General features: G+C 36.0%; 2 protein-coding genes and 1 pseudogene across 2 annotated transcripts; 2 read left to right on the forward strand and 1 right to left on the reverse strand.

The window, feature by feature from the left end:
• Positions 1-4,407: 4,407 nt before the first annotated feature.
• Positions 4,408-10,156, reverse strand: LOC114499102 (olfactory receptor 5B3-like). The gene is made up of 2 exons (XM_028515053.2): positions 10,063-10,156; positions 4,408-5,382 (listed from the first exon to the last, which is right to left on the reverse strand). Exons 1-2 carry the CDS (start codon positions 10,102-10,104, stop codon positions 4,408-4,410), a joined length of 1,017 nt encoding a protein of 338 aa, XP_028370854.2. The 5' UTR covers positions 10,105-10,156.
• An 8,726-nt stretch (positions 10,157-18,882) lies between these two features.
• On the forward strand, positions 18,883-19,843 carry LOC114500293 (olfactory receptor 5B2-like). Its single transcript, XM_028516945.2, has one exon. It carries the CDS (start codon positions 18,899-18,901, stop codon positions 19,841-19,843), a length of 945 nt encoding a protein of 314 aa, XP_028372746.1. The 5' UTR covers positions 18,883-18,898.
• Positions 19,844-25,758: 5,915 nt separating this feature from the next.
• The window catches only part of LOC114499103, a 972-nt pseudogene continuing 299 nt past the window's right edge, over positions 25,759-26,431 (forward strand).

The following is a 26,431-nucleotide window of genomic DNA, read 5'->3' on the forward strand; positions in this document are numbered from 1 at the left end:
AGTAGGATAACTGTTTGTCATGTTAAATCATAGGACTTTGGGATTTATTTCCCCCTGCAACATGATGTAGTCCTTCCTGTCTAATACAAAAACATATGTAATAAGCATTGCATGTTTTGTTGTCTGTGGAGATTAACTCATTTTCTAGAAGGTGCTCTCTGACATACAAATATTTGAATGGATGGAATTCAATATACCTACTTTTCTTTTATTCTTTGTATTTGCAGTGTTGTATGTAAAGGCTTTGCCCAACCAAAGTTTACAAAGATTTACACCTATATTTCATCCAAGGAGTCTTAGAGATTTAGCTTTTACACTTGGGTTTACACTCTGAATGCATTTTTGTGTGTGATATGAAATAAAGGGGTTTAATTTAATTCATTTTCTTTGCAATATTTTTACTGAGATATAATTAACATAACACAAAATCCACCATGTTAAGTGTCCAATCAGTGTTTTTTTCACATTCCCAATGTTTTCAACCATCACAAATGTCTAATTCCAGAACATTCCCATCACCACAAAAACAAACCCCATATATCTTAGTTATTACTCCCATTTCTCCTTTCCCCAATCTCCTATCAATAAATAATCACATTTTATTGGTTTATTTATTCTAGATATTTCATGAAAGTGACATCATACAATATTTGTCCTTTAATGTCTGGCTTCTTTCCCTTGACATGTTTTGAGGTGCTTCCATGTCATAATATGTTGGTACTTCATTTCTTTATTATGGCTGGATAATATTCCGTTGTATGCATATACCATCTTTGATTCAATAGTTTATGAAAAATGGGGCCTTTTAACTTTTTGGCAACTTCCAATAATGCTGCTGTGAATATTAATATACAAGTTTTTGTCTAAACAAATGTTTTGAATTCTTTGGGAGTATACCTAGAAGTGAAATTGCTGGGTCACATGATAACGCTATGTTTAACTTTTTGAGAACAGCCAAACTGTTTTCTCTCTCGGCAGCACCAGTTTTAATTCCTACCAGCAAAGTATTGAGGTTACTTGTCCACAACCTCTCCAAAATGTGTTCTTTCTGATTTCTTTTTTCACAGCCATTCTACTAGGTGTAAATTGATATCTTACTGTGTTTTTTATTTGTATTTTTCTAATGACTACAAATGCTGTGCTTTTTTTTCTGTACTTATTGGAGGTTAGTGTATCTTATTTGGATAAATGTCTATTCAAATATCTTGACCATATTTAAGTTGGGCTATTTATGTTTTTAATATTGAGTGATAAGTGTCCTTTATATAGTCTGGATACTAGTTCTTTATCAGATATGTGAACAATGATGTTTTTTCTCATTATGTGGGTAGACTTTTCACATTCTTAATAATGTCCTTCGATGCATAACATTTTATATTTTGGTAAAATACAATTTCTTTTTTTTCAATTTAATAAAAATTTATTATTTTTTATTGTTGTTCAGCGACAGTTGTCTCCATTGCCCCCCAACAATGCCCCCACCCCAGCCACCACCACTCCCCACCCTTCATTTTACTCCCCTACAATTTCTTTATTCTTTGCTTGCTTGTGCTTTAGTGTCACATCTAAAAAATTCTGAATATTTCAACATAATTAACATTTGACCAAATTCTGAGAATACAGACCTAAATGAGATGACATCATTCATCTCAAAGTACTCACTATTCAGTAGTACAGTCACTATAAATACAAACCAATATGATCAATAAGTTTCCCATAGTCATATAGAAAAAAGTGACAATATAGAGGAACAAATAAAAGGTAGGTAGAAAATGAAATGGAAAGTAAAGGAAACTAAATTTTTGAATATCTATTCTCTCTAAGGCACTGTGCTATGTTTTGGTTTAATAAGTATATAATTTTGTGAGATAGGCATTAGCTCCCCAGTTGAAAGCTCAGGACATTTAATTAATTAACTTGCCCACTATCAAAAAGCTGGTTGGAATGGAATTCAAAACATTCAATATGTTTTCTGTCTCCAAAACCTATGCTAATTTTATTTGTGCTAGCCATTTCAGTTATGATTTTGAGATTGGGAGAGGATTCACAAATAAACAATTTTGATATTAAATTGTGTTAGAATGGTCTGTCAGTTCTTCTCAATATATAGCCTCTCACTACTGATTTACTTCTAACAGCATATAGACTGACTTATGGGAAAGTTTCCATATTAGTTAGGATAAATAATACTAGGTGCCACACAAGCAAACTTGAATATTTCACTGCCAAGGTCATACAGGTTGTTCAATTAGTTGTTTTATGGGTGATAATACAGTCACTCAGTAATCAAACTTTTTCTATTTAGTGATTTTTGCCGTTCTAGTGGTTTAAATCCTCTCTATCCAGCTGATGACAAAGAATGAGAGTGACAGTCACTTCACTGTCTCCCCATATGCCACTTGTGCCCTTCCAGCTGTTGCCCTGGTGCTGAATCCCAGAGGGAGTGAAAGTCTTAAGTCTGTTGCATGCCCTTTAAGAGGAGTCTCCTAAGAATCCTGCAGTTTCTTTCACTGCCCTAACCCCCACAGGTTTTTACAGCCAGAACTTATGGGGACTTACCTTCCTAGGGCTGGAGCACTGGGCTTGCTCGTCTGGTCTGCTGTTGGGATTTCTCACTCCTGAGGTATCCCTCCCAATTTATACTCACTCCATGTAGATTTGCAAACACCCATTCCGCATCTCTGCACCTGTCTGTGCATCTCCACATCTCTGCCCTTCTTATCCATTTGGGTGAATGCAGCTTCTGTAATTCCTTGGTTGTTGGACTTCCATGTAGCTTGATTTTCTGACTATCCTTGGTGATATTTGCCTTGTAGTCCAGTTGTAATTTTTTCTGCAGTTGTTTAAGGAGGTGAGAGGTGTTTACCTATTCCCCCATCTTGACCAGAATTCTCAAGATCTTTATGAGATGTGATTTTCTTCCTCTGGACATAACTCAATTTTTCAGTTTTCCTAGGGGCTTTGCTCCAACTACTTGAATGCATTTTTTCATATTCATTATTCTTCAGTATCACTTCTGAATCACACCAAACACAAAACTGTCCCACAGAAAACTAACAAAGTTCATACACGTGCAAGAAAGGAAACCTCTTTAGTACCTTTCATTTCAGTGGAGTTCAAGTTGTTAAAAAGAGATTAAGTTTACTGAGTAACATGAATGAACACTAAGTCATTGTATGATTAGCGAATGTTTTATTAAGATTTTTTTGGAAGTGGGGGAGATGATTTACTTGTCTTTAGTTACCTTTGTCGATTGCTGGTTGACTGCAAGTGTACAGGCAAAGAGTTTGAAGAATTTCAAAAGAGGAAGAACTGGTTAGTGTTAGTATAGAAAATTTGTTGAGACTACTAAATTTCTGTAAAAAGTTGGGGTCTTTTTCTAGTGGATATTGGTCAGTATTCTCCCCTTGAAGTGTACAGAGTTTCTGGAGCTTATTTCCACCCATACAGTTTGAAATTTCTGGAATTGCCTCAATGCACATTAAAATTATTTTTAAATCAAGTCTCAAAGCTTGATTTCTAGTGAAAGAACCAGATTAAACTAATGCTCAATAGGACATTCCATTCAAGTTGAGGAAAATAGATGAATAGGTGAATAAATGAATTCAAAAGTTTAACGTTGATGATGACTATGAGGAACAGAGAAGGCTCAGGGTAAAAAAAAATCCATGGGTGGGAGTGACTATTTTATAAAGTAGTCCATGGCAGTCCTCTACAGCCTCCAAGAGTAGGTAACATGGAACCAGCAATTGGAAATGAGTGTGGGAATATCTGTGTAGACGAAACAGAAAATACAAAGAAGCTGAGACAAGGGTAAGTAGTAGGGAGGAGAGAGCAATGTGGGGGAAATAAGACAACTACAATAGAACAATTAAAAAAAAGAAACCACTGTGAGTAAAGTGGGGTGACTGCTAGGAAAGTGATAAGATATGACCTAGCTTAACAAAAGTATACATGAGTGAGTGGCATTAACCACTTCAAAAATAATTATTAACTTCAGTGCAATTTTTAAAACAAAATGTGAAGAATTGGTACTCAGAGACTAAGGTAAAAATGACTTAACCATATCTCATTTATTCTAACATGGCTATTCACCTTTGGGAACTTTCACACGCACATGCTTTTTATCCCCCAATCACTCAGGAATGACTGAAACATTAATTTATTAAGCTGTTATAATTATTTAGTGCTGGATAAAATGTGCCAACAAAAACATGCTTCATTAATTAAATTGCATTTAAAACAATTATTATATTTTTCTCCATTTTAGGATATTGGAACTATTCCTCAACAAAAGAAATAAATAACATTAGACAAAACTTTTGTTCTAATATCTCAAATGTTCATTAACAGTTGAGTTATATCATGGAGCAAATCTAAAAGGAATGAGATAACTTATTGCAGACTCTATGCATTACAACAAAACAGAGACAGTTTTGCCTTCTCAACAACCTTCTTGAATGCACTCTTGACCTCTTTGTTCCTCAGGCTGTAGACCACAGGGTTCAGCATGGGGATGACCATGGTATAGAACACAGATGCGATTTTGTCTGTGTCCATGGAATGACTGGAACTTGGCTGTAAGTACATAATAATGATATTCCCATAAAATATGGAAACTGTAACAAGGTGAGAAGTACAGGTAGATAAAGCCTTCTGGTATCCCTGTCTTGAGTGCATCTTCAAAATGGTAATAAATATGAACAGGTAGGAAATCAAGATAACAAAAAGAGCAAGAAAGATATTAAAGGTTGAAATAAAAATAAGAATCAGTTCAATGATATGCTTATCAGAACAAGTCAGAGTCATGACTGCTGGAACATCACAGAAAAAGTGATGGACCACATTAGACTCACAGAAAGAGAGGCTGAAGGTTATCCCAATGTGGATGCAGGCATTCAGGAACCCACAGACATAGGAACCTATGGCCAGACATGCACACACACCTGTTGTCATGGTGGTGGTGTAATGCAGGGGTTTGCACACTGCTGCATAGCGGTCATAGGCCATGGAGGCCAAGAGGTAATTTTCCACAGTGGCAAAGGTTACAAAAAAGAACATCTGAGCAGCACATGCATGGTAGGAGATGACCTTGTGTCCTAGAAGAAATCCAGCCATGACAGCAGGAGTGACAGCTGAAGAGTAACACAAATCTGCCAGAGACAAGTTACTGAGGAAAAAGTACATGGGAGTGTGGAGATGAGAGTCCAGCAGTATCAACAGGATCATCCCCAGGTTCCCAATCAGAGTGATGTGGTAGATGAGGGTGAACGTGATAAAGAGAGGGACCTGTAGTTCTGGGGAATTGGTTAGTCCTAACAGGATGAATTCAGTCACTTCTGTACTGTTCTCCATGGATGTGATTTGAGAATCACAAGATACCTGTAGGAAAAAGAAGAGAAGAGAGGGATGAACAAAGAATTGTTGCAGAGAAATAATGCATAGTATTATTTTGTTACAGCAATAATTTGTTTTTTAATATCCTCCAATTCTACAGCATGAGAAAGACAATGCAATTTAGTGGATAACTGATCTATATAGGAATAGGCTTTTGTAGAGGAAGATTCTTCACAAATCATTCTCCCAACTTCTTAATTTTATATATGAGTAAACCCAGTTAAAAGGAAAAGTAAGGGACTGTTCAAGGTCACATGCCTGAAATGGATTTATTGTCCAAACTAAAGTCTTTGAGTCTACTAATAGCTTACACTTCTATTGTGCTCATTTATATTCATTTGTTACTCTCATATCCTAATTAAATTAATTAGTTTTTATGCCCATATATATACAAGGTAACTTGGCAACCAAAGTATTGAGTAATTTATTCAGGTACACATGATTATTAACAGAGCATGCTTTAGACCCAATGAGAATGGTTCCCAAACTAAATGCCACTAGTAAATTTGAATTGATTTGAAGTTTATTTTATATTTTTAATGATTGAGTCCATTCACCAAGTTTAATGTTTTGGGTTGCCCAGTAGACTAATTCATAAGTGTATGCATATAATGATGCAGTCAGATAAGTACAATATGAGAGATAAATGCAACCAACAAAAGCAACTCTAAAGAGAAGGTATAGTGGCCTTGTAGTATAGTTTAATGTCAGGTATTGTGATTCCTCCTACTTTACTTTTCTTTCTCAAAATTGCAGCAGCTATTCGGGGTCGTTTATGGTTCCATATAAATTGTTGAAGTGTTTGTTCTATGTCTGTGAAATATGCCATTGGTACTTTAATCGGTATTGCATTGAATGTGTAGATTGCTTTTGGTAGTATGGACATTTTAATGATATTAATTCTTCCAATCCATGAACACGGTATATGTTTCCATTTGTTTGTGTCCTCCTTGATTTCTCTCCTCAGTGTTATGTAGTTTTCTGAATACAGGTCTTTTACCTCTTTGGTTAGGTTTATTCCTAGGTATTTTATTTTCCTTTTTGCTATTTCAAATGGGATTTTTTTCCTGATTTCTGCTTCTGCTGTTTCATTGTTGGTGTACAGAAATGCCTTTGATTTCTGGATATTGACTTTGTATCCCGCTGTTTTACCAAATTCATTTATTAGGTCAAGCAGTTTTTTGGTGGAGTCTATAGGATTTTCTATGTACACTATCATGTCATCTGCAAACAGTGACAGTTTTGTTTCCTCCTTTCCGATTTGGATTCCTTTTATTTCTTTTTCTTGTCTGATTGCTGTGGCTAGAACCTCCTGGTACTGGCATAAAAACAGGCACATGGACCAATGGAACAGAACAGAGAGCCCAGAAATAAACCCAAGCCTCTACAGTCAATTAATATTTGACAAAGGAAGCAGCAACATAAAATGGAATAAAAATAGCCTCTTCAACAAATGGTGTTGGGAGAACTGGACAGCTACGTGCAAAAAAATGAAACTCGAGCACCAACTTACACCTTATACAAAAATAGATTCAAGGTGGATAAAAGACTTAAATATAAAGTGTGACACCATTAAAGTCCTAGAAGAGAACGTAGGTAGGAAAATCTCAGATATTTCACGCAGAAACTTTTTTACTGACTTGTCTCCTAGAGCAAGGGACATAAAGGAAAGAATAAACAAATGGGATCTCATCAAAATTAAAAGCTTTTGCACAGCTAAGGAAAACAGTATCAAAATAAAAAGAGAACCAACTGTATGGGAAAACATATTTGCTAATGATACCTCAGACAAGGGTTTAATCTCCAAAATATATAAAGAACTTACGCGACTCCACTCTAAGAAGACAAGTAACCCAATTAAAAAATGGGCAAAGGACTTGAACAGACACTTCTCCAAGGAGGACATACAGAAAATCCAAAGACACATGAAACGATGTTCAATATCGCTAGCCATCAGAGAGATGCAAATTAAAACCACAATGAGATACCACTTCACACCAGTCACAATGGCCATCATAAACAAAGCAACAAATAACAAGTGTTGGAGAGGATGTGGAGAAACGGGGTCCCTAGTGCACTGTTGGTGGGACTGCAGACTGGTACAACCATTATGGAAAGCAGTTTGGAACTTCCTCAGAAAACTAAAAATGGATCTGCCTTTTGACCCAGCAATTCCATTGCTGGGACTCTATCCTAAGAACACTAAAACACCAATACAAAAGAACCTTTGCACCCCGATGTTCATAGCAGCACAATTTACAATAGCTAGGTGCTGGAAGCAACCTAGATGCCCATCAGTAAATGAATGGATCAAAAAACTATGGTACATTTACACAATGGAATTCTATACAGCAGAAAGAAAGAAGGAGCTCATACCCTTTGCAACAGCATGGATGGAGCTGGAAAGCATTATGCTAAGTGAAACAAGCCAGGCAGTGAAAGACAAATACCACATGATATCACCTTTAACAGGAATCTAAACAACAAAACAAAACAAAACAAAAAACTAGCAAAATATAACCAAAGACACTGAAATAGGGGATAGTCTGACAGTGGCCAGAGGGGAGAGAAGAGGGAATTTCAGGGGGGAATGGGTAGGGATTACAGGAACAAATTTGGAGGACACATGGACAAAAACTAAGGGTGGGGGGTGGTGGGAGGAAGGGGGGAAGGTTGGGTGGAGGGGCTGAAACGGGAGTAGGGGGCAGAAAACTGTACTTGAACAATGATTGAAATAAAAAAAAAAAGAGAAGGTATAGAACTGGATATAAAATATTGGGCTTGGGGGTGATGTGCACATACTTTCACCTATATGCCCTACCATTTATCTGGGAGACACTGGTCCTAAATGAAGTTTCTTGAACGTCATTTTATACATCAGTAAAATGAAGGTGATATCAGAACCTGTGTCAAAATTATTGTGAGAATTAAATGAAATAATCATGGCAAACAGTTCACACAATGGGAGGTTCAATGCATTCCTTATTTGTGTCATCTTTAGAATGGAAAAATGGTGTCTGTTGGTTTAGGAAAGATTACGTAGTAACATGGGAAGCTTAAGGTGTGCATGGGTTTTACTCTTTGATTTGCACTTTTTTACACAATGGAGCCACTCAGTTTTTTTGTTTGTTTGTTTGTTTGTTTCTTCCAGTATGTCTCACTCTGTCCTACCTCTTCCATATCAGTGACTTTGTCAAGCATTTGTTGTGAGAACCCAGGGATCTCCAAGACCATTTTTTGCTTAATTTGTTTTTCCATTTGACCCACAGTTTAGCTTGTGTTGAAAGACTCCTATTGTATCTTAGACTCATTTTTACTGTCGTCACTTTCAACACTTAGCAAGGTCACAAAGACTGAGGGCTGAGAATTTATGCTGCAGGGTCAACTCTAGTTCTGCAGATTATTCATGAGTAAGCCAATGTTTCAAATCTTATATATATAATTGAAATCTTTGGAAGGACGTCTATTTTCTGATAAACTACTGTTTTCTACCATCTTCCTCTTGGCCCCTCCACACATTATTTTACTTGTCTGAAATTTGCAGTATTTGTGTTTGTAAGCACATCACTCAGGCTGTAGGTTTTTGTTTAGCATTTGCTAGATTTTATTAAGACTGGTATGTTCTTATTAGACCCACATGGATAACCTAGTATAAAATCTTTAACTTAGCTACATTTATGCACTACCTTTTACCACATACAGAACATAATCACAAGTTCCAGGGATTAGAATGTGAGTATAATTGAACATAATTATTAAGACTACCACATGGAAATAAAAAATATATATATAATAAGTAAATTATCTATAGAGTTAGAGATTGATGAAGCTTAGGCATCTTCACAGATCACAAGGTCGACTTCCTAATTGTGTGTATTAATCAACAGAAGAGCAGAAAGAAGTATTACCTTGTCCAAGGACACATAACTGGAATAAACCTATCCCCAAATCAGATATCCAGGTGTTAGTAGCAGCAACACAGTACTTATGTACTATTTTATGTTATAGACTGATAGGCAGAAATCAGACAAGACAGACAGATGATCATATAGGCAGACAGACACAAAAACAGAGGGTGTATGGATGAATGAATGATAGATGAAGAGATAGATAATAGATTAGACAGAAAAGCAGAACAAAAGAAAGAGTGTGCATACCCACATACATATGCATAACGCTTATTTACAGTTAGGAAAATGGAGGATTTGAGAGATTATGTGCCTTACTAAAATTCCACCTACTGTGACCTTCTTCAAGATCCAAACCCTTCTCCAATGGATTCCATGACTTGTGCCTTTTACCACCCCACTTTTAGATTTTCCACATGTGCAAGTAATGAAAAGGGCCTATTAAGGGGAAATGATAGTGAAAATGGAGTAAGAATATGTAGGATATAAAACCAAAAACAACAAATGAATAAAAAAGATAAACAGAAACTCATAGACACAGACAACAGTATGATGGTAAACAGAGAAGTGGGAGGTAGTGAAGGGTAAAGAGGGTCCATTATTTCATGATGGAAGATTTGACTTTGGATGGTGAACACACAATGCAATATACAGATGGTGTATCATGTAACTGTACACTTGAAACCCATATCATTTTATTAACCAATTGAAACCCAATATATTTAATTTAAAAATATATTAAAAATAAAACTATTACCTTCAATAAAAATGCAAAGAAGAAGAATCTTGGTATTTTCATGATTATCCTTCTGGAGGCAAAAGACAAGTTGTTTCATCATCTGAATTAGCTATCCTTCACTGACAGCCACATATATGGTGAATGGATGCATTGACAATCTGCTCAATTAGAGTATTATCTATCCTAGGTTTCTGCTCATCCTCTGAAGGAAAGCAACATGACATTTCATAAATGCTACTGTATATCTACTGAACAAAATGTATTTATATTTGAATGCTACATATTGAATATAGAAGCTTACCATGTTCCTTGAGAGAAGAAAAAGGCAATCTTGAAATGTGAGTCTCAAATTAGAAATTCATCCGTGGAAGAATGCACAAATAATTTTGGAGAAACTGTCTCTCATGTACCAATCAAAAGTTTTCAATATCCCTGAAGCATGAAGAGATGGTGAAAAGGTCATGCACATGGAGCTAGAAAGTATTGTTTTAAGTCTTTCATCTACCATGGATTTTTTCTGCATACTTGAACAATTTATTTAACTTCTGCTGAGCTAAGTCTACTTATTTGTAATACAGACATAATAAAATGATCTCTGCCATGTAATTTCCAACATTGTGTCTGTGAATAGCAAATGAAGATGGATCTATAAAAGCACTTAGTAAGGGGTTATTCTTTCAGAATGGAGAAATATAATTTTTATCATAAGGCATTTTAATTTACTGTCTTTAAAGAATTACTGCAAATAGTTGGAAGAAAGGCCAGTGAGTGGACTAAAAAAGGGTTAGCTTTCATTTGAATGTGTGGTGACCAATCTGGCTCTGCTCAGAATCCAGTCTCTTTTAAATAGTCTTGTGCAGAGTGATATTGAGATTTCAGAGGGGGAATCAGGAGGAAATTGCTTGGGCATGCTCCTCTTGGGGGAACAAGTCCCCTGTGAGAGCCATTAGTTCTTACTTACCTAAGGAAGAAGCAAGTAAACTGCACACGGGGACATGGTGTGGTATGTTGAGTTTGGTGTGTTGAAGAGCACAAAGATGTATTTTCAGCAATTCATGTCATTCCCCTCACTCACCCTGTTTTTATTACGGTGTTCAATGGGGGACCCCAAAACCTGGAATTTATTTATAAAAAATTGTGTATTTATTTTTACTTGTTCAAACTTCAATGACCTTCCAAGCACTCTCCATCTGATGCAATACACCTATTGAGACATTTTTTTCCACTGCTCAGAGCAGTTTTTGAACTCATTAATTTGGATGCCTTTTAGTACTTCTGCCAATTTTTGTTTCACCTCTTCCAAAACATGTCCCTCTGAGAACTTTTTTCATCCGAAGAAACAAAAAAGTGTCACTTGGGGGGAGATTGGATGAATAGGGATGGTGGGGCCATGGGGGTTGATGCCATTTTGGGTCAAAAACTGCTGAATACCCAGCAGGATGTGGGCAGGTGTACTCATAAGTCACTCATCATAAAATGGGCAAATACATTGAAAGAGTCAAAAAAATTTCACTGAAGCCAAACATAGCCTTTCACAACAATGCCAGCTGGTACACTGATCCACATAAGTTCCTGGAACTCACCTAGTGGGGGAAACCTGTACTACAGGGGGCCCGCCCTCCAGAAGATAATTCTGGTGTTTTGGGGTCTCCCCTGAAAATATACATAGATGAGAAGCATATCTAATTTATTTAATTTATGGTCATTATTAATAGTTGAAAAATATTGTTAAAGTTTATTTTGTTTTCATAGACAAAACATTTCCTGTTTTCTCTTTATGCTTTCACTTGGTCTAGCCAAATACTAGATGACTAGAACTGTTTGGAGATTTAGAAATAATATCTTTATTTTCCTTTCTGCATTTGCAGTGAATACACAGATATGACATAGGAGTTAGAAGCATGGAGATTAAATTAGCTTTAATACTGACAAGTTAACTAAGATGTTTGATTCAGATATTAAACAGATGGGCTTCTTTTTGTCATGAATTATTGCCCTGTATCATAGGCTGTTGGTGCCCTATTTACAAACCTATGGCAATCATTTTCCCTGTTGGCAAATAATTATGAAAAAAAAGTTTCAACTCTTGGAATGAGCATTTATTTTTTGCAAGAATATTTTTAATCAATGGACAGACAATGCACTTTCTCAGGTGGCAGTCATCAGTAAATGACAGATAGCAGTAGAGTAATATATACACCAGATTCCTCAACTGTCAGGTAGTATAAGTCTCAGGTGTGTTTATACAGTGCTCACATGATTCTTAGTATAATTAAACTCAGTTGTCCACATATATAACATACTCACTAATTGACTTCCTTCCTGAATTGACTTCCTTCCACCCCTGACCATCTTTTTGACTACTCTGTTAGTGCTTTCTGCTATTAATTCCCAAATGCACTACTTGAAATGGAATCCTTGACTCAGGATCTGCTTATGGGAAATCTAAAGTTATATAGGACTCTCCTTTAACAGGCAGATGTTATCTCATCATTCATACTATGTAAAGAGAGCAGATAGAAGATAAGAAGGTGTCCTGTGCAGATAAACAAGACAAAAAAAAAGAACAAATTATGCTGTGTTTCTTCTGCCAAATTCCCCAATGTGATAAATTCCATCTCTTCCCTATTGCAGAAACACTTTTGCTGTACTTCTGAACATGTGGATAGAATAATAACTTTTGGCTTTTATATGTCTCTTAAGGTTTCATTTTGCCATCATACTGAAATGGTAGTTTAGATGGGTATAAAAATTTGAATTCATATTTCTTTTCTTTTTTATTCTTTTTATTGTATTTTTCCATTATCATTTAAACCCCTTTTCTCCCCCTCTCCTTTGCAATCACCACACTGTAGCCCATGTCCATGAGTCCTTTTTTCTTTTTGCATTACCCCTCCATCCCCTTACCTCCCTGCTCATTAGTTGTCATCCTGCTCTCTAACTATGAGTCTGTCATTATTTTGCTTGTTAGTTCAGTTTGTTCATTGGAGTCCATATATAAATGAAATACTATGGTATTTGTCTTTCTCTGACTGGCTTATTTCACTCAGCATAATGTTGTCCAGGTCCATCCATGCTGTTGCAAAGGGTAAAATTTTCTTCTATTTTACAGCCAAGTAGTATTCCATTGTGAAAATGTCCCATAGTTGTTTTATCCACTCATCCATTGATGGACACTTGGGCTGCTCCCATATCTTGGGGATTGTAAATAATGCTACAATGAACATAGGGGTGCTTATGTTTCTTTGAATTAGTGTTTTGGATTCCTTTGCATGTATTCCCAGAAGTGGGACTGCCGGGCCAAAAGGAAGACCCATTTTTAGTTTTTGAGGTATCTCTATACTGCTTTCCATAGTGGTTGCACCAGTCTGCATTTCCTTCAACAGTCCAAAAGGTTTCCCTTTTCTCCACATCCTGGCCAGCACTTGTTTGTCCATTTATTGATGATAGCCATTCTGACTGGTGTTAGGTGATATCTCATTATATTATGTTTTTAATTTGCATTGATCTGATGACTAGTGATGTTGAGTATTTTTTGTCTACTTGCCATCTGTATGTCCTCTTTGGAGAAGTGTCTATTCAGATTATTTGTTCATTTTTTAATTGGATTGTTTGTTTTTTGGTGTTGAGTTTTGTAAGTTCATTATACATTTTCAATATTTACCCCTCCTCAGGTGTTTTGGCAAATATAATCTCCCACTCCATGGTTTGTCATTTTATTGTTGATGATTTCCCTTGCTGTGCAAAAACTTTTTACTATGATGAAGTCCCATGTGTTTATTTTTTGTTTATTTTTGTTTCCCTTGCCTGGGGAGATACATCTGGTAAAATATTGCTGTGAGCAATGTCCAAGATTTTACTGCCTGTTTTCTTCTAGGATTTTTATGGTTTTTGATGTAATATTTGTCTTTAATCCATTTTGAATTTAATCTTGGTATGATGTAACAAGGTGGTCTAGTTTCATCTTTCTGCACATATCCATCCAATTTTCCCAACACCATTTATTGAAGAAACTGTCTTTAACCCATTGCATGTCCTTGCTTCCTCTATTGAATATTAATTTGACTAGAAAGGTGTGGATTTATTTCTGGACTCTTTGTTATGTTCTATTGATCTATGTGTCTGTTTTATGTCTCTAGCATACAGTTTTGATTACTATAGCCTTATAATATTATTTGATATTAGGTAATAACAATTCCTCCAACTTTGTTCTTCCTTCTCAGCATTGTGGCTGCTTTGTGGGGCTTTTTGGTTTCATATAAATGTTTGAAATATCCATTCTAATTCTGTGAAGTATGACATTGGGAATAGTGATAGGAATTTCATTGAATCTATAGATTACTTTGGGTAGCATGGACATTTTATTTTTTTGTACAAAATATTTACTAAAGTTAATAACTTTTAAAATTAAGTAAAGTGAGGTTTAAAACTTGTTGATTTGAGTTTTCCTATTCTTCACTTAAAATCTGCATTTTCTCTTATGACTTCAAATGATTCTTGTTACATTTTAGAAGAACAATGCTTTATAAAAACAGATACAGAAAGTAATTTCAATGTTGAGACTTTCTACTTAATTTAATTGTAATGTTTGATGACTATATATTCAAATTATGTAAACTTGAATACAACTATTTTTAATTTCTTATCTTTTGGGTCAGTGTATTTCAATAGAACTTTCTGCCACAATGAAAATATTTTCTACCTTCCATTCCACATAATACCTGCCATCATCATGTGGCTCTTAAGCCATTCAAATGTGACTGTTGTGAATAAGAACTACATTTTTTTGTTTTTATTGTTGTTCAATTACAGAGGTTGCAATTTTCCCCTTGTTGCTCTCCTCTGACCCACCCAGCCCCTCTGTCCCACAGTCAATCCCCACCCCATTGTCCATGTCCATGGGCCAGTCCTTTATACATGTTCCTTGACTTGACCCTTTCCCTTCTTTCCCCCATTAGCCCCCTCCCCTTCCCCTCTGGTTACTGTTAGTTTGTTCTTTATTTTCATGTCTCTGGATCTATTTTGCTGGGGGCTTTTGTTTTTTGTTTTGTTTTGTTGATTAAGTTACACAAGTGAGATCATATGGTATTTGTCTTTCACTGACTTCCTTATTTCACTTAGCATAATAATACTCTCCAGTTCCATCCATGCTGTCATGAATGGTAGGAGCTCCTTCTTTTCTTCTGCTTTATAGCATTCCATTGTGTAATTGTACCACAGTTTTTACCGATGGGCACTTAGGCTGTTTCCAGCACTTTGCTATTGTAAATAACACTGGTATAAACATTGAGGTGCATAGATTTTTTAAGTTGGTGTTTCAGTATCCTGAAGGTATAATCCCAGCAGTAGAATCACTGGATCAAAAGGCGAACCCTTTTTAAGTTTTGTAAGGAAAATCCATACTGTTTTCCACAGTGGCTGCACCAGTCTGCATTCCCACCAACAGTGTACTAGGGTTCCCTTTTCTCCACAACCTTGCCAGCACTTGCTTTTGTTGATTTGTTTCTTGTAGCCACTCTGACCAGTGTGAAGTGGTATCTCATTGTGGTTTTAATTTGCATCTCTCTGATGGTTAGTGATTTTGAGCATTTTTTCATGTGAATTTGGGCCCTCTGTATGTCCTTCATAGAAAGGTGTCTGTTCAGGTTCTTTGCCCATTTTTAATTGGATTGTTTGTCTTTTTTGTGGAGACTCATGTGAGTTCTTCATATATTTTGGAGATCAAACCCTTGTCTGAGGTAGCATTGGCAAATACATTTTCCCATATGGTTAGTTCCCTTTTCATTTTGCTGATGTTTTCTTTAGCTGTGAAGAAGCTTTTGATTTTGATGAAGTCCCATTTGTTTATTCTTTCCTTTACATCCCTTACTCTAGGGGACACATCAGTGAAAATATTGCTGCATGGGATATGTGAAGTTCTCCTGCCTATGTTTTTCTCTAGGACTTTTATGGTGTCATGTTACATGTAAGTCTTTTATCCATCCATGTTGGTTTTATTTTGATGTATGGTGTAAGTTGGTGGTCTATTTTTTTTTTTACATGTGTCTCTCCTGATCTCCCAACATCATTTGTTGAAGAGGCTATTTTTACTCCATTTTATGCAACTGCCCCCTTTGTCAAATATTAATTGACCATAGAGACATGGGTTTATTTCTAGGCTCTTTATTCTGTCCATTTGATCTGTGTCTGTACTTACGCTAGTACCAGACTGTTCTGATTACAGTGGCCTTGTAATATAGTTTGATTTCAGGTATTGTGATTCCTCCCACTTTGTTCTTCTTTCTCAAAATTGATGCAGCTATATGGGATCATTTATGGTTCCATATAAATTTTTGAAATATTTGTTCTATATCTATGGAATATGTCATTGGTATTTTAATAGGGATTGTGTTAAATGCTTTGAGTAGTATGGACATTTTAATGATGTTAATTCTTCCAATTCATGAACATGGTATATGCTTTCATTTATTTGTGCCTTCCTTAATTTTTTTCTTCAGTGTTGGGTAGTTTTCTGAGAACAGGTCTTTTACATTTTTGGTTAAGTTTATTCCTAGGTACTTTATTTTTCTTATTGCTATAGTAAATGGTGTTTTTCCTAATTTCTGTTTCTGATATTTCATTGTTGGTGTACAAAAAATGCCTTCAATTTCTGAATATTGACTTTGTATCCTACTGTTTTTTCAAACTCACTTATTAGATTGAGTAGTTTTTTGGTGGAGTCTATAGGGTTTTCTATGTACACTATCATGTCGTCTGTGAATAATAACAGTTTTACTTCCTCCTTTCCAGTTTAGATGCCTTTTATTGTTTTTCTTGTCTGATTGTCGTGGCTAGCACTTCCAATACTATGTTGAGTACAAGTGGTAAAAGCAGACGTCCTTGTCTTGTTTCTGGTTTTAGGGGGAAAGCTTAATTTTTTCCCCATTGAGTGTGATGTTGGCTGTAGTTTTCTCATATATGGTCTTTATTATGTTGGGGTATGGGTAGATGGACATTTTAATGATGTTAATTCTTCCTATCAATGAACACCATATGTGCTTCCACTTATTTGTATCTTCTTCATTTCTTTCATCAGTGCCTTAGAATTTTCTGAGTACAGATCACTCACATGCTAGAATTGCAGGGCATTCTTGCAAAAGCAGTTACACATACAAACAGTCAAATGGTATCCAGGGGCACTGGATAGGAGAAGGAGCTGATCACAAAGAACCTTGTGCTTTTGCATACATGATGGAAATGTTCTATTGTCTTGATTCTGGTAGTAGTTACATAGCCATATACATCTGACCAAGTTTTTAGAACTATACACACACACACAAAGTGTGTGGATCTTACTGTTTGTAAGTTATGCATTTAGAAAATTTTAAAAAGGAACATAATAAGTAATGCCAAAACATGATGCACACTTGCTATGCAGTCAGGTCCCCATAGGCAGTTTAATTGCTTCTTCCCTAAGAAGGTGGGATGAGGAACTGTGGGTTCTCATGGGGCACATTTCCTGAGAGCTCCATAGCTCTATAAGTTACTCCTGGCTCCCTTGCATTATCCTCTGAAATATGAACAAAGCTGCACATGATTTCATTTTAGAGGGAACAGACCACATGCTGGATTCTTTGATCACCATGCACTGATCTGAATGATAATAGTTGTCATTAAACATAGCCTTTCTGTCTACTGAAAGGAAACCTGCAACCATGGCCAAGAAAATCACCTAAGGATAAAATTATATATTGAGTGACTTTACAATTGTACACATTTACTCAGTTGTTTTTATACACTTTCTTTTATTTGCTTTTTATAGACACAATCCCATAAATTATGTAGGAGGAGTAATTTTATTATGTTGACTTTACAGATAAGGAGAAGGTAAGGGACTCCTCCAAGGTCATGGTAAGAATGCATGGTGGATTTGGGACTTGAATCTGGAGTTGTGGGTCCTTGTTAGCGCCTTTTTTCTTTAGCTTTCTCTGTCTCAGAGAACTTGGGACCTTTTGGTCATTCCTAACATATAGCTTGCTTACCCTTATTTATGCATTATTTTAAGGCTAAATTTCTGAATTCACACTCACTATTCAGAGACTGATTGTCCCTCTTCTTCAAGGGGCCAGGTAAGCTAACTTCCACACACACTGTTCAGGAAGCTATATACTATGAGTTGTTGGAGCACAAAAACAAATGTTTTGAACTTTCAAAACATGGTGAGTTGAGGCTGGAGTATAAATGTCAAAACTTTCATTAGTGAGGAGTTTAATGATACTTATAAAATTCCCTGCTGCTCCCCTGAAGAAGATGAATTAAAAACAAATAAATGATTGGATAGAATTGTAAGTTCATCTTCTACACTCTTAATTTGTCTCCTACTGGAGGTTAAACAAAAGCATAAGTGTGAAGTGACCGTTCATTAAACTACAAAGGAAACTAAATGAATTAACAAGATTCATCTGTAGTTCAACCTTTTCCCTACTCTATCATTTTTAGTATTACTGGCACCTTTAAATATGCTGAGAGTAGGGCAGATAACTGCACACAGAATCTGATTGGGTTGAAACTGGTTTCCAGCCTCGAGTCTTGAATCTTCTTCATGCCAGTTGTATAACTGTAGAATATCACTTAACCTCTCAGATTCTTAATTTTAATGGCAAAATAAAAATAATGATACTACCTATTGTATATACACATTTATATGTAAAGCTCTTAATGTTAGATCAAGATAATTTTGAAGTACACATTATTAATAAAGTAATGCACATGGTATTTATACATTTTGATTTCACTGCAATTTTCTTTTTGCTGGTCACTGCTTTTCTTTATTTCTCACTGTTACAGGACATTTCATGATTCCTAAACACAACTGATGGAGAACAGGACAGAAGTAACACACTTCTTCCTCCTTGGACTAACCAATGCCCCAGAGCTGCAGGTCCCCCTCTTTATCATGTTCACCCTCATCTACCACATCACTCTGATTGGGAACCTGGGGATGATCATGTTGATTCTCTTGGACTCTCGTCTGCACACTCCCATGTACTTTTTCCTCAGTAACTTGTCTCTGGTGGACTTTGTTTACTCCTCGGCTGTCACTCCCAAAGTCATGGCTGGGTTACTTATAGGCAATAAGGCCATCTCCTACAATGCATGTGCTGCTCAGATGTTCTTTTTTGTAGCCTTTGCCACTGTGGAAAATTACCTCTTGGCATCCATGGCCTATGACCGCTGTGCAGCAGTGTGTAAACCCCTGCATTACACCACTACCATGACGACAAGTGTGTGTGCACGTCTGGTCATAGGCTCCTATGTCTGTGGGTTCCTGAATGCTTCTCTCCATGTTGGGGACATATTCAGCCTTTTCTTTTGTAAGTCTAATATGGTTCATCACTTTTTCTGTGATGTTCCAGCTGTCATGGCTCTCTCTTGCTCAGATACACAAACGAGTGAGGTGTTTCTTGTTTTTCTGTCAAGCTTCAATGTCTTCTTTGCTCTCCTGGTTATCTTGATTTCCTACCTATTCATATTGGTCACTGTCTTAAAGATGCACTCAACTCAAGGGCACCAGAAGGCTTTGTCCACTTGTGCATCTCACCTCACTACAGTTTCCATATTCTATGGAACAGTCATCTTTATGTACTTACAGCCCAGCTCCAATCATTCTATGGACACAGACAAGACAGCTTCTGTGTTCTATTCTATGGTCATCCCCATGCTGAACCCAGTGGTCTACAGCCTGAGGAACAAGGAGGTCAAGAGTGCATTCAAGAAGGTGGTTCAGAAGGCACATTTTTCTAGAGGGTTGAGATTTTGACCTTGTGGTATGCACAATAACATCTGAGTTAACATCTGAGAGATTGTTTAACATCTCTGAGACTTTTCCCATCAATAACTGACTGTTTAAGTTCCATTGCCTTTAATTTCTGAGGTGGCATCCTTATCTTTTCGAAAGTTTTTGTCTAGTAAAAAGAAAACATATTCAGAAATATAATACCTGAATGGGGATGGGTAACGGAAAGCATTAGAAATTTTGGGATCTGCTTGTCAAATGTTACTAATGATATTTGATTTGTTTACTTGTTCTGCTTACATTTTCTCTACCACACACCAATGTAATCATACATGTGAAACAGGGTCACGAATGAGCTGATGAACAAAGGCACGTATTTGTGCTCCATGTGGGCACTCACATGGAGTAGGAAATTTGTCAGAGGTAAACAGAGTGTTGCTAGTTTTTAATTAAAAAGTTGAAACAGTGAATTAAAGTATTAAACATAGAGTTTTGTCCAATCATAATTTTCTCTTTTGTTGAATAACTGTTCTAAGATTCTGAATAGGGGAAAGAATCATGTACTTTCAAATAAAAGTATGTACTCTTTTGGCATACTTTATTGAGAAACACATAAATACCACATCCTAAATGAATTAACATTTGTGTCTTGACTGAGACATTTTGTAGAATCATGTTCACATTACAGATTACAAAAGGATAAAACAATCACCCAAATTTCTCAGCTTACCTCAGGGTTCTTTCTTGGTTTTGTACATGCTATGAGTTTGAATAAGTGTGTAATGAGTTGAATCCATCATTATCATATCATACAGAGTATTTTCACTGCCCTAAAAATTCTCTATGCTCCATCCAGTCAATCCTCGCTCCCCAAACCCCTGGCAACTACTGACCTTTTTGCCATGGCTGTAGTTTTACCCTTACCAGAATGTCATATAGTTGGAATCATACAGTATATAGGCTTTTAAGAGTGGTTTCTCAAGTATAGTAATATGCATTTAAAGTTCCTCCGTGTGTTTTCGTGGCTTGATAGATCATTTCTTTTTAGTACTAAATAATTGTACCACAGTTTACTTATCTTTTGATCCAATGAAGAACATCTTGGTTACCTTCAGTTTGGGAGATTATGAAGAAAGGTGCTATAAACATTCACATTCAGGTTTTTTATGGATGTAAGCTTTGAACTCATTTGGGAAAATACCAAGGAGGATGATTGCTGGATTGTATGATATGAATATGGCTAGTTTTTAGGGAAACCTCCAACTGTCTTCCAATGTGGTGGTTCCATTTTGCATTCCCACCAATAATGAATGAAAATTCCTTTTGCTACACACCCTCAGCAGTGTATGGTATTGCCAGTGTTCTTAATTTTGGGCATTCAATAGGTATATAGTGATATCTCATTGTCATTTTAATTTGCATTCCCTTGGTATATGATGTAGGTCAGCTTTTTAAATTTTAATTTGTCTTCTGTATATTTTTTCTATATATTTATCATCTAACTTATTAATTTTTTATACATTGTGACTTCAGTGTTGTATCTATAAAGTCATCACCATATCAAAGATCATCTAGGTTTTTTCTTTTTTTCTGAGTTTTATAGTTTTATAATTTACATTTAGGTCTATGATACATTTGAAGTTAGCTTTTATGAAGGACGTGAGGTTTGTGTCTAGACAAAAAAAAATTTTTTTACATGTGCACATCCAGTTGTTCCAGCATCATTTGTTGAAAAGAAGTAGTGCTAATGTATTGCCTTTGCTCCTTTGTCAAACTTCAGTTGACCATTTTTATACAGGTCTATTTTTGGGCTCTCTGTTCTATTCCACTGATCTATGTCCATATTCTTTCACCAATACCACATTGTCTTGATTACGTAGCTTTATAATAAGTGTTGAAGTTTAGTAGTGTCATCCTGGCGTGTTTCTAGTGTGATTTCTATCTCTTTGCTTACATTGCCCATCTGTCCTTGCATGCTGTCTACTTTACCAGTTAGAGCCCTGAGCATACTAATCATAGTTATTTAAAATTCCTGATCTGAATAATTCTAATGTCCTTATCAAGATATCCTAATGTCTACTTTGGATGTCTCTTCAAATTGTGTTTCTTCTTTTTGGTATACCCAGTAATTTTTTTCCTTCATAGGTAGATATGATGTACTAGGTAAAAGAAACTCCTGTAAATAGTCCTCAAGTAATGTGGTGTAGGGGAGAGGAAACAGCATATAATCTTGTGATCAGGTCTCAGTGTTTTAGTGAGCCTGTGCTTCTGTATAGGGAATTTAACAAATGTTTCTTCATTTTTCTCCTCCTGCTTTAGGTGGGAGAGATGGTTGGAGCAGAGAAATAGGATAAATGATTTGTAATATCTATATAAAAGAATACTGCTCTGCAATAAAAATATTTCACTACGAAACAGGTATTAATGTGGATGGACCTCAAATGCTAAGTGAAAGACAGACTCAAAGAGTCTTTACTCTAGGACTACATATAGGGCATACTTACAAATGCAAAATTAGTGGACAAAACTGTTCATGGATTGCGAGTGACAGTGGATGGGAGAAAAGTTTTAGCAAAGAAGATCATAGGAATTTGTTTAAGTAAGTAATAGTGGTTTCTTAATACCAATCAGACAAAATTCTTAGAACTATATGTTAAATTGTGGATATTATAGTGTGCAAATTATACATTAATTATAAATTAACCAAAAAAAAACCACACAAGAAAAGACAGTAGAAAACACATGTGTAAAAAACAATGAAAATAACCAGCATGTCCCCATGGGCAGTTTAATTGCTTCTCTCTTAGGAAAGTGGGAAGAGGGGTATGGATGTTCTCAAAGGGGAAATTCCCAGAGTGCTCCATGTCTCTGTAATTCCACGTCCCCATGCACTGGCTTTGGAAATCCCAACATGACTCAACGTGACATATTTTTAGATGCACCATCCACACACACTGAACCCATTTGGTGGTCATTTATTCATCTGAATATTAACACTTGTTAGTATGCCTCAACTTAGGCATAAGGTAAGAGGCCTTACCCTAGGATTGGATATGAGCCTGTGACCATAGTCAGGAAAAGCCCCATAAGATAAAAGTTACACGGATTGACGTTAAAATAAGAATCTCTTATTAAGATGTTTTACAGGTTTTCTCTTATTTGTTATTTACAGACACAGTTCTGTGAATTGGAGACAGAGGTAATATCATTGTGTTTATTTTACAACAAGGAGGTAAGTGACTTTGCTAAGGACAGAGGGAGAATGCATGGCAGGTTTCCTGCTTTAGCGATTTTGGAACCTTATGACCCCTACCTGAGACACAGTAACTCCAATCGTATTATGCATATTCTACAGCTGATATCCTGATTTCAGACTCACTATTCAGATTGGCTGTGTTTACTCTCCCAGCAGACAGGCAAGCCTCTATATTCCATGAACATTTTTAGCAAGAAGTGTTATTCATGCAAGTGGGAGAGCTATACTTTGAGTTATTTGAAAAGAAAAAGATATTTCCAATGTTTTTCTAAAACATGAAGGTGAGACTGGAGTATAAACGTCAAAATTTCCATCAGTAACGAGTTTACTGAGACTTTGAATATCTTTCTGCTTTCCTAAGGATATAAACCAAAAAAATAACATAGATGATTCTGTGATTGGTCTAGGGATAATTTCATTTTGTTCACCAAATGTTGATTCTCTCATTGGAGTTAAAAAAATAAAGAATGATATACTTTACAGTGTAAAATATATAATTGAAAAATAAAATTTAAAATATAAAATAAAATTTAAAAGACTAACAAATAAACAAAGCAAATGAGAGTGAAATGATTTTTAAATTATGAAAATGTCTAGTATGAATGAACAAGACCCAAAATACATATAAACTTTTCCCTGTACTCTCATGCTTCTTATTACTAGCTCATCCACATAAGTAGACAGTGAATGACTACAAACATAGCCTTTGATTAGATAAAATGTGGATTTAACAGTTGAATCTTACCTCTTTCTTGCACTAGCTGTGCAATTTTAAAGCATTCTATAACTTCCCAAACCTTCAATTTCCTTACTGGTAATCTAGGAATAATAATTCTGCCTACCTTACACACACACACACACACACACACACACACACATTTATAAAGCCTTATTCCTCATAGAACATACTATATGATAAAAGTGGTCATGTGTGTTAAGGTTGGCAAACTTAATATCATCATGAGATAGGCTTGAAAAGTGAAGTTGCAAAAGTTTTAGGAGAGGGTAGAAAATAGTAAAAGATGTTATAAATAGATGATAGATAGATAGATAGATAGATAGATAGATAGAGGGAATCTTGACTTTGAGTGGTAAATGCACAATGCAGTATACAGATGATGCATTATGAAATTGTACACTTGAAAGCTATTTAAATTCATTAACTAGTGACACCCCAATAAATAAATCAAATTTTTTAAAAGAAGATTTAAAAAAATTATTAGGACAAATATATTAGTAGTTAGCAGAAGATGGATATCTTTCAAATTGAAAAAAAATTTAAAATACTTTTCCTACACAGAACAGACTGAAATAAAATATTTTACAACACAGTGTTTGCCACCAAAATAGATCTATAGGCTAAAGAAAGCCCATAACCAAAGGAAGTTCAACCCTGAATCTGGTGATTCTGTGATGAGATGAGAGTAACAGGAGAAGGAATGAGTTTAAGAAAAAGGGACTATTTGAAGCTCAAACATGGATTTCAAGGAAGAATTCAGCAAAATAATGGCTCACATGCAATTGCTGAACCAGACAGCACTATGGGTGAATGAAGAAACTGGAGAAACTGGAGACAGAGAAAATCTCAGTAGAGCCAGAGTGTGAGAAAAGGCAAACTGAAGAGGAAGGCTTTAAGACTTTAAATGCCTTGCACACTTGAAGACCTGCAGGTCACTACCCATTGTTCCTAAACCAACATAAAGACAATCATTCCATCCTAACAGTAATACTATAGCTAGCACTCATCAGACTATACCAAACCCAGAGTTTTCTTGTCTTTTTGTCTTTTTTAAATATATTACCTTATTTAATTCTCACAATAACACTATAAATAAAATAGGTCCTATTATTGTCTTAATTTTGCAGATGAGTATACAAGGTTCAGCTGTTATGTTAGGATTAATGATTCCTAGGCAGCAAACAGTTGGGCTAATACACACCTCAGCCCAGAGTCCAAGCTCTGTACCAGATGCTTTGCCTTCTCTTCAGAATTGCATCTCTTGGTTGTGTATGTTCCTACCTTATAAATCTCTCAGTTACGACACTATGAACAACAAGCACTGAGTTTAAATGAAGGGAGATGAGGAGTAACTGTATTTTGAGTAGAATTCAATTTCATTTCAATAAAATTAAGACCATCGACTAAGAAACCACTGAGTGTGGATTCAAAGATCAGCCTGGGTCCAAAGCATGGCTTGCCAATTAATATGTATTTGGATACAAAAAATGACTCAGCCTCTTGTGCATCCTAGTATAAATGGATGTTTTAACAAAATAAACATAATATTCTTAAGATAACATAATGTATATACTTTCAAAGTGCATCCAGTCATTTCCAACAGATGAGCAACATTAAAATATATGCATACACTAGGCTTTGGAAAAGTTGATTGACAGGTACATTCACTGTGGATAAGCCATTCATTGAGTTATTTAATTTTCTATATCTCAATTTATAAACATATGAACTTTAAAATTACGGAAATTTTCCATAAAGATCCTTCAGATTCAACAACATGTAAACAGATATAATTAATGCACTTCATTTTGTTGTGAAGCCCATATTTTGTCTGGAGAGTCTTGAAATACAAGTTATTCCTATAATGAAACAATACATGTTGCATGTACACTTCTCAATTTAAGTGCCTTTGTCACTGTTTCATTGTTCTCCTAGCCACCAAGCATTTTGTGATTATCCACACTGATGGAGAACACTACAGAAGTGACTGAGTTCATCCTCCTTGGACTAACCAATGACCCAGAGCTGCAGGTCCCCCTCTTCATCATGTTCACTGTCATCTACCTCATCACAGTGATTGGGAATTTGGGAATTACGGTGTTGATTCTCTTGGACTCTCGTCTCCACACTCCCATGTACTTTTTCCTCAGTAACTTGTCTCTGGTGGATTTGTGTTACTCCTCAGATGTCACTCCTACAGTCATGGCTGGATTTCTTCTAGGACACAAGGTCATCTCCTACAATGCATGTGCTGCTCAGATGTTCTTTTTTCTAGCCTTGGCCACTGTGGAAAATTACCTCTTGGCCTCCATGGCCTATGACCGCTATGTAGCAGTGTGCAAACCCCTGCATTACACCACCACCATGACCACAGGTGTGTGTGCAAGTCTGGCCATAGGTTCCTATTTCTGTGGGTTCCTCAATGCCTCTGTCCACACTGGAGACACATTCAGCCTCTCTTTCTGTGAGTCCAATGTGGTCCATCACTTTTTCTGTGACATTCCAGCAGTCATGGTTCTCTCTGCTCTGATACACATGTTAGTGAGCTGGTTCTTCTTTATGTAGCAGGCTTCAACATCTCTATTGCACTTCTGGTTATCTTGATTTCCTACATGTT

Source organism: Phyllostomus discolor, chromosome 6, assembly GCF_004126475.2.
Source record: "Phyllostomus discolor isolate MPI-MPIP mPhyDis1 chromosome 6, mPhyDis1.pri.v3, whole genome shotgun sequence".
NCBI classification, from domain to species: Eukaryota; Metazoa; Chordata; class Mammalia; order Chiroptera; family Phyllostomidae; genus Phyllostomus; species Phyllostomus discolor.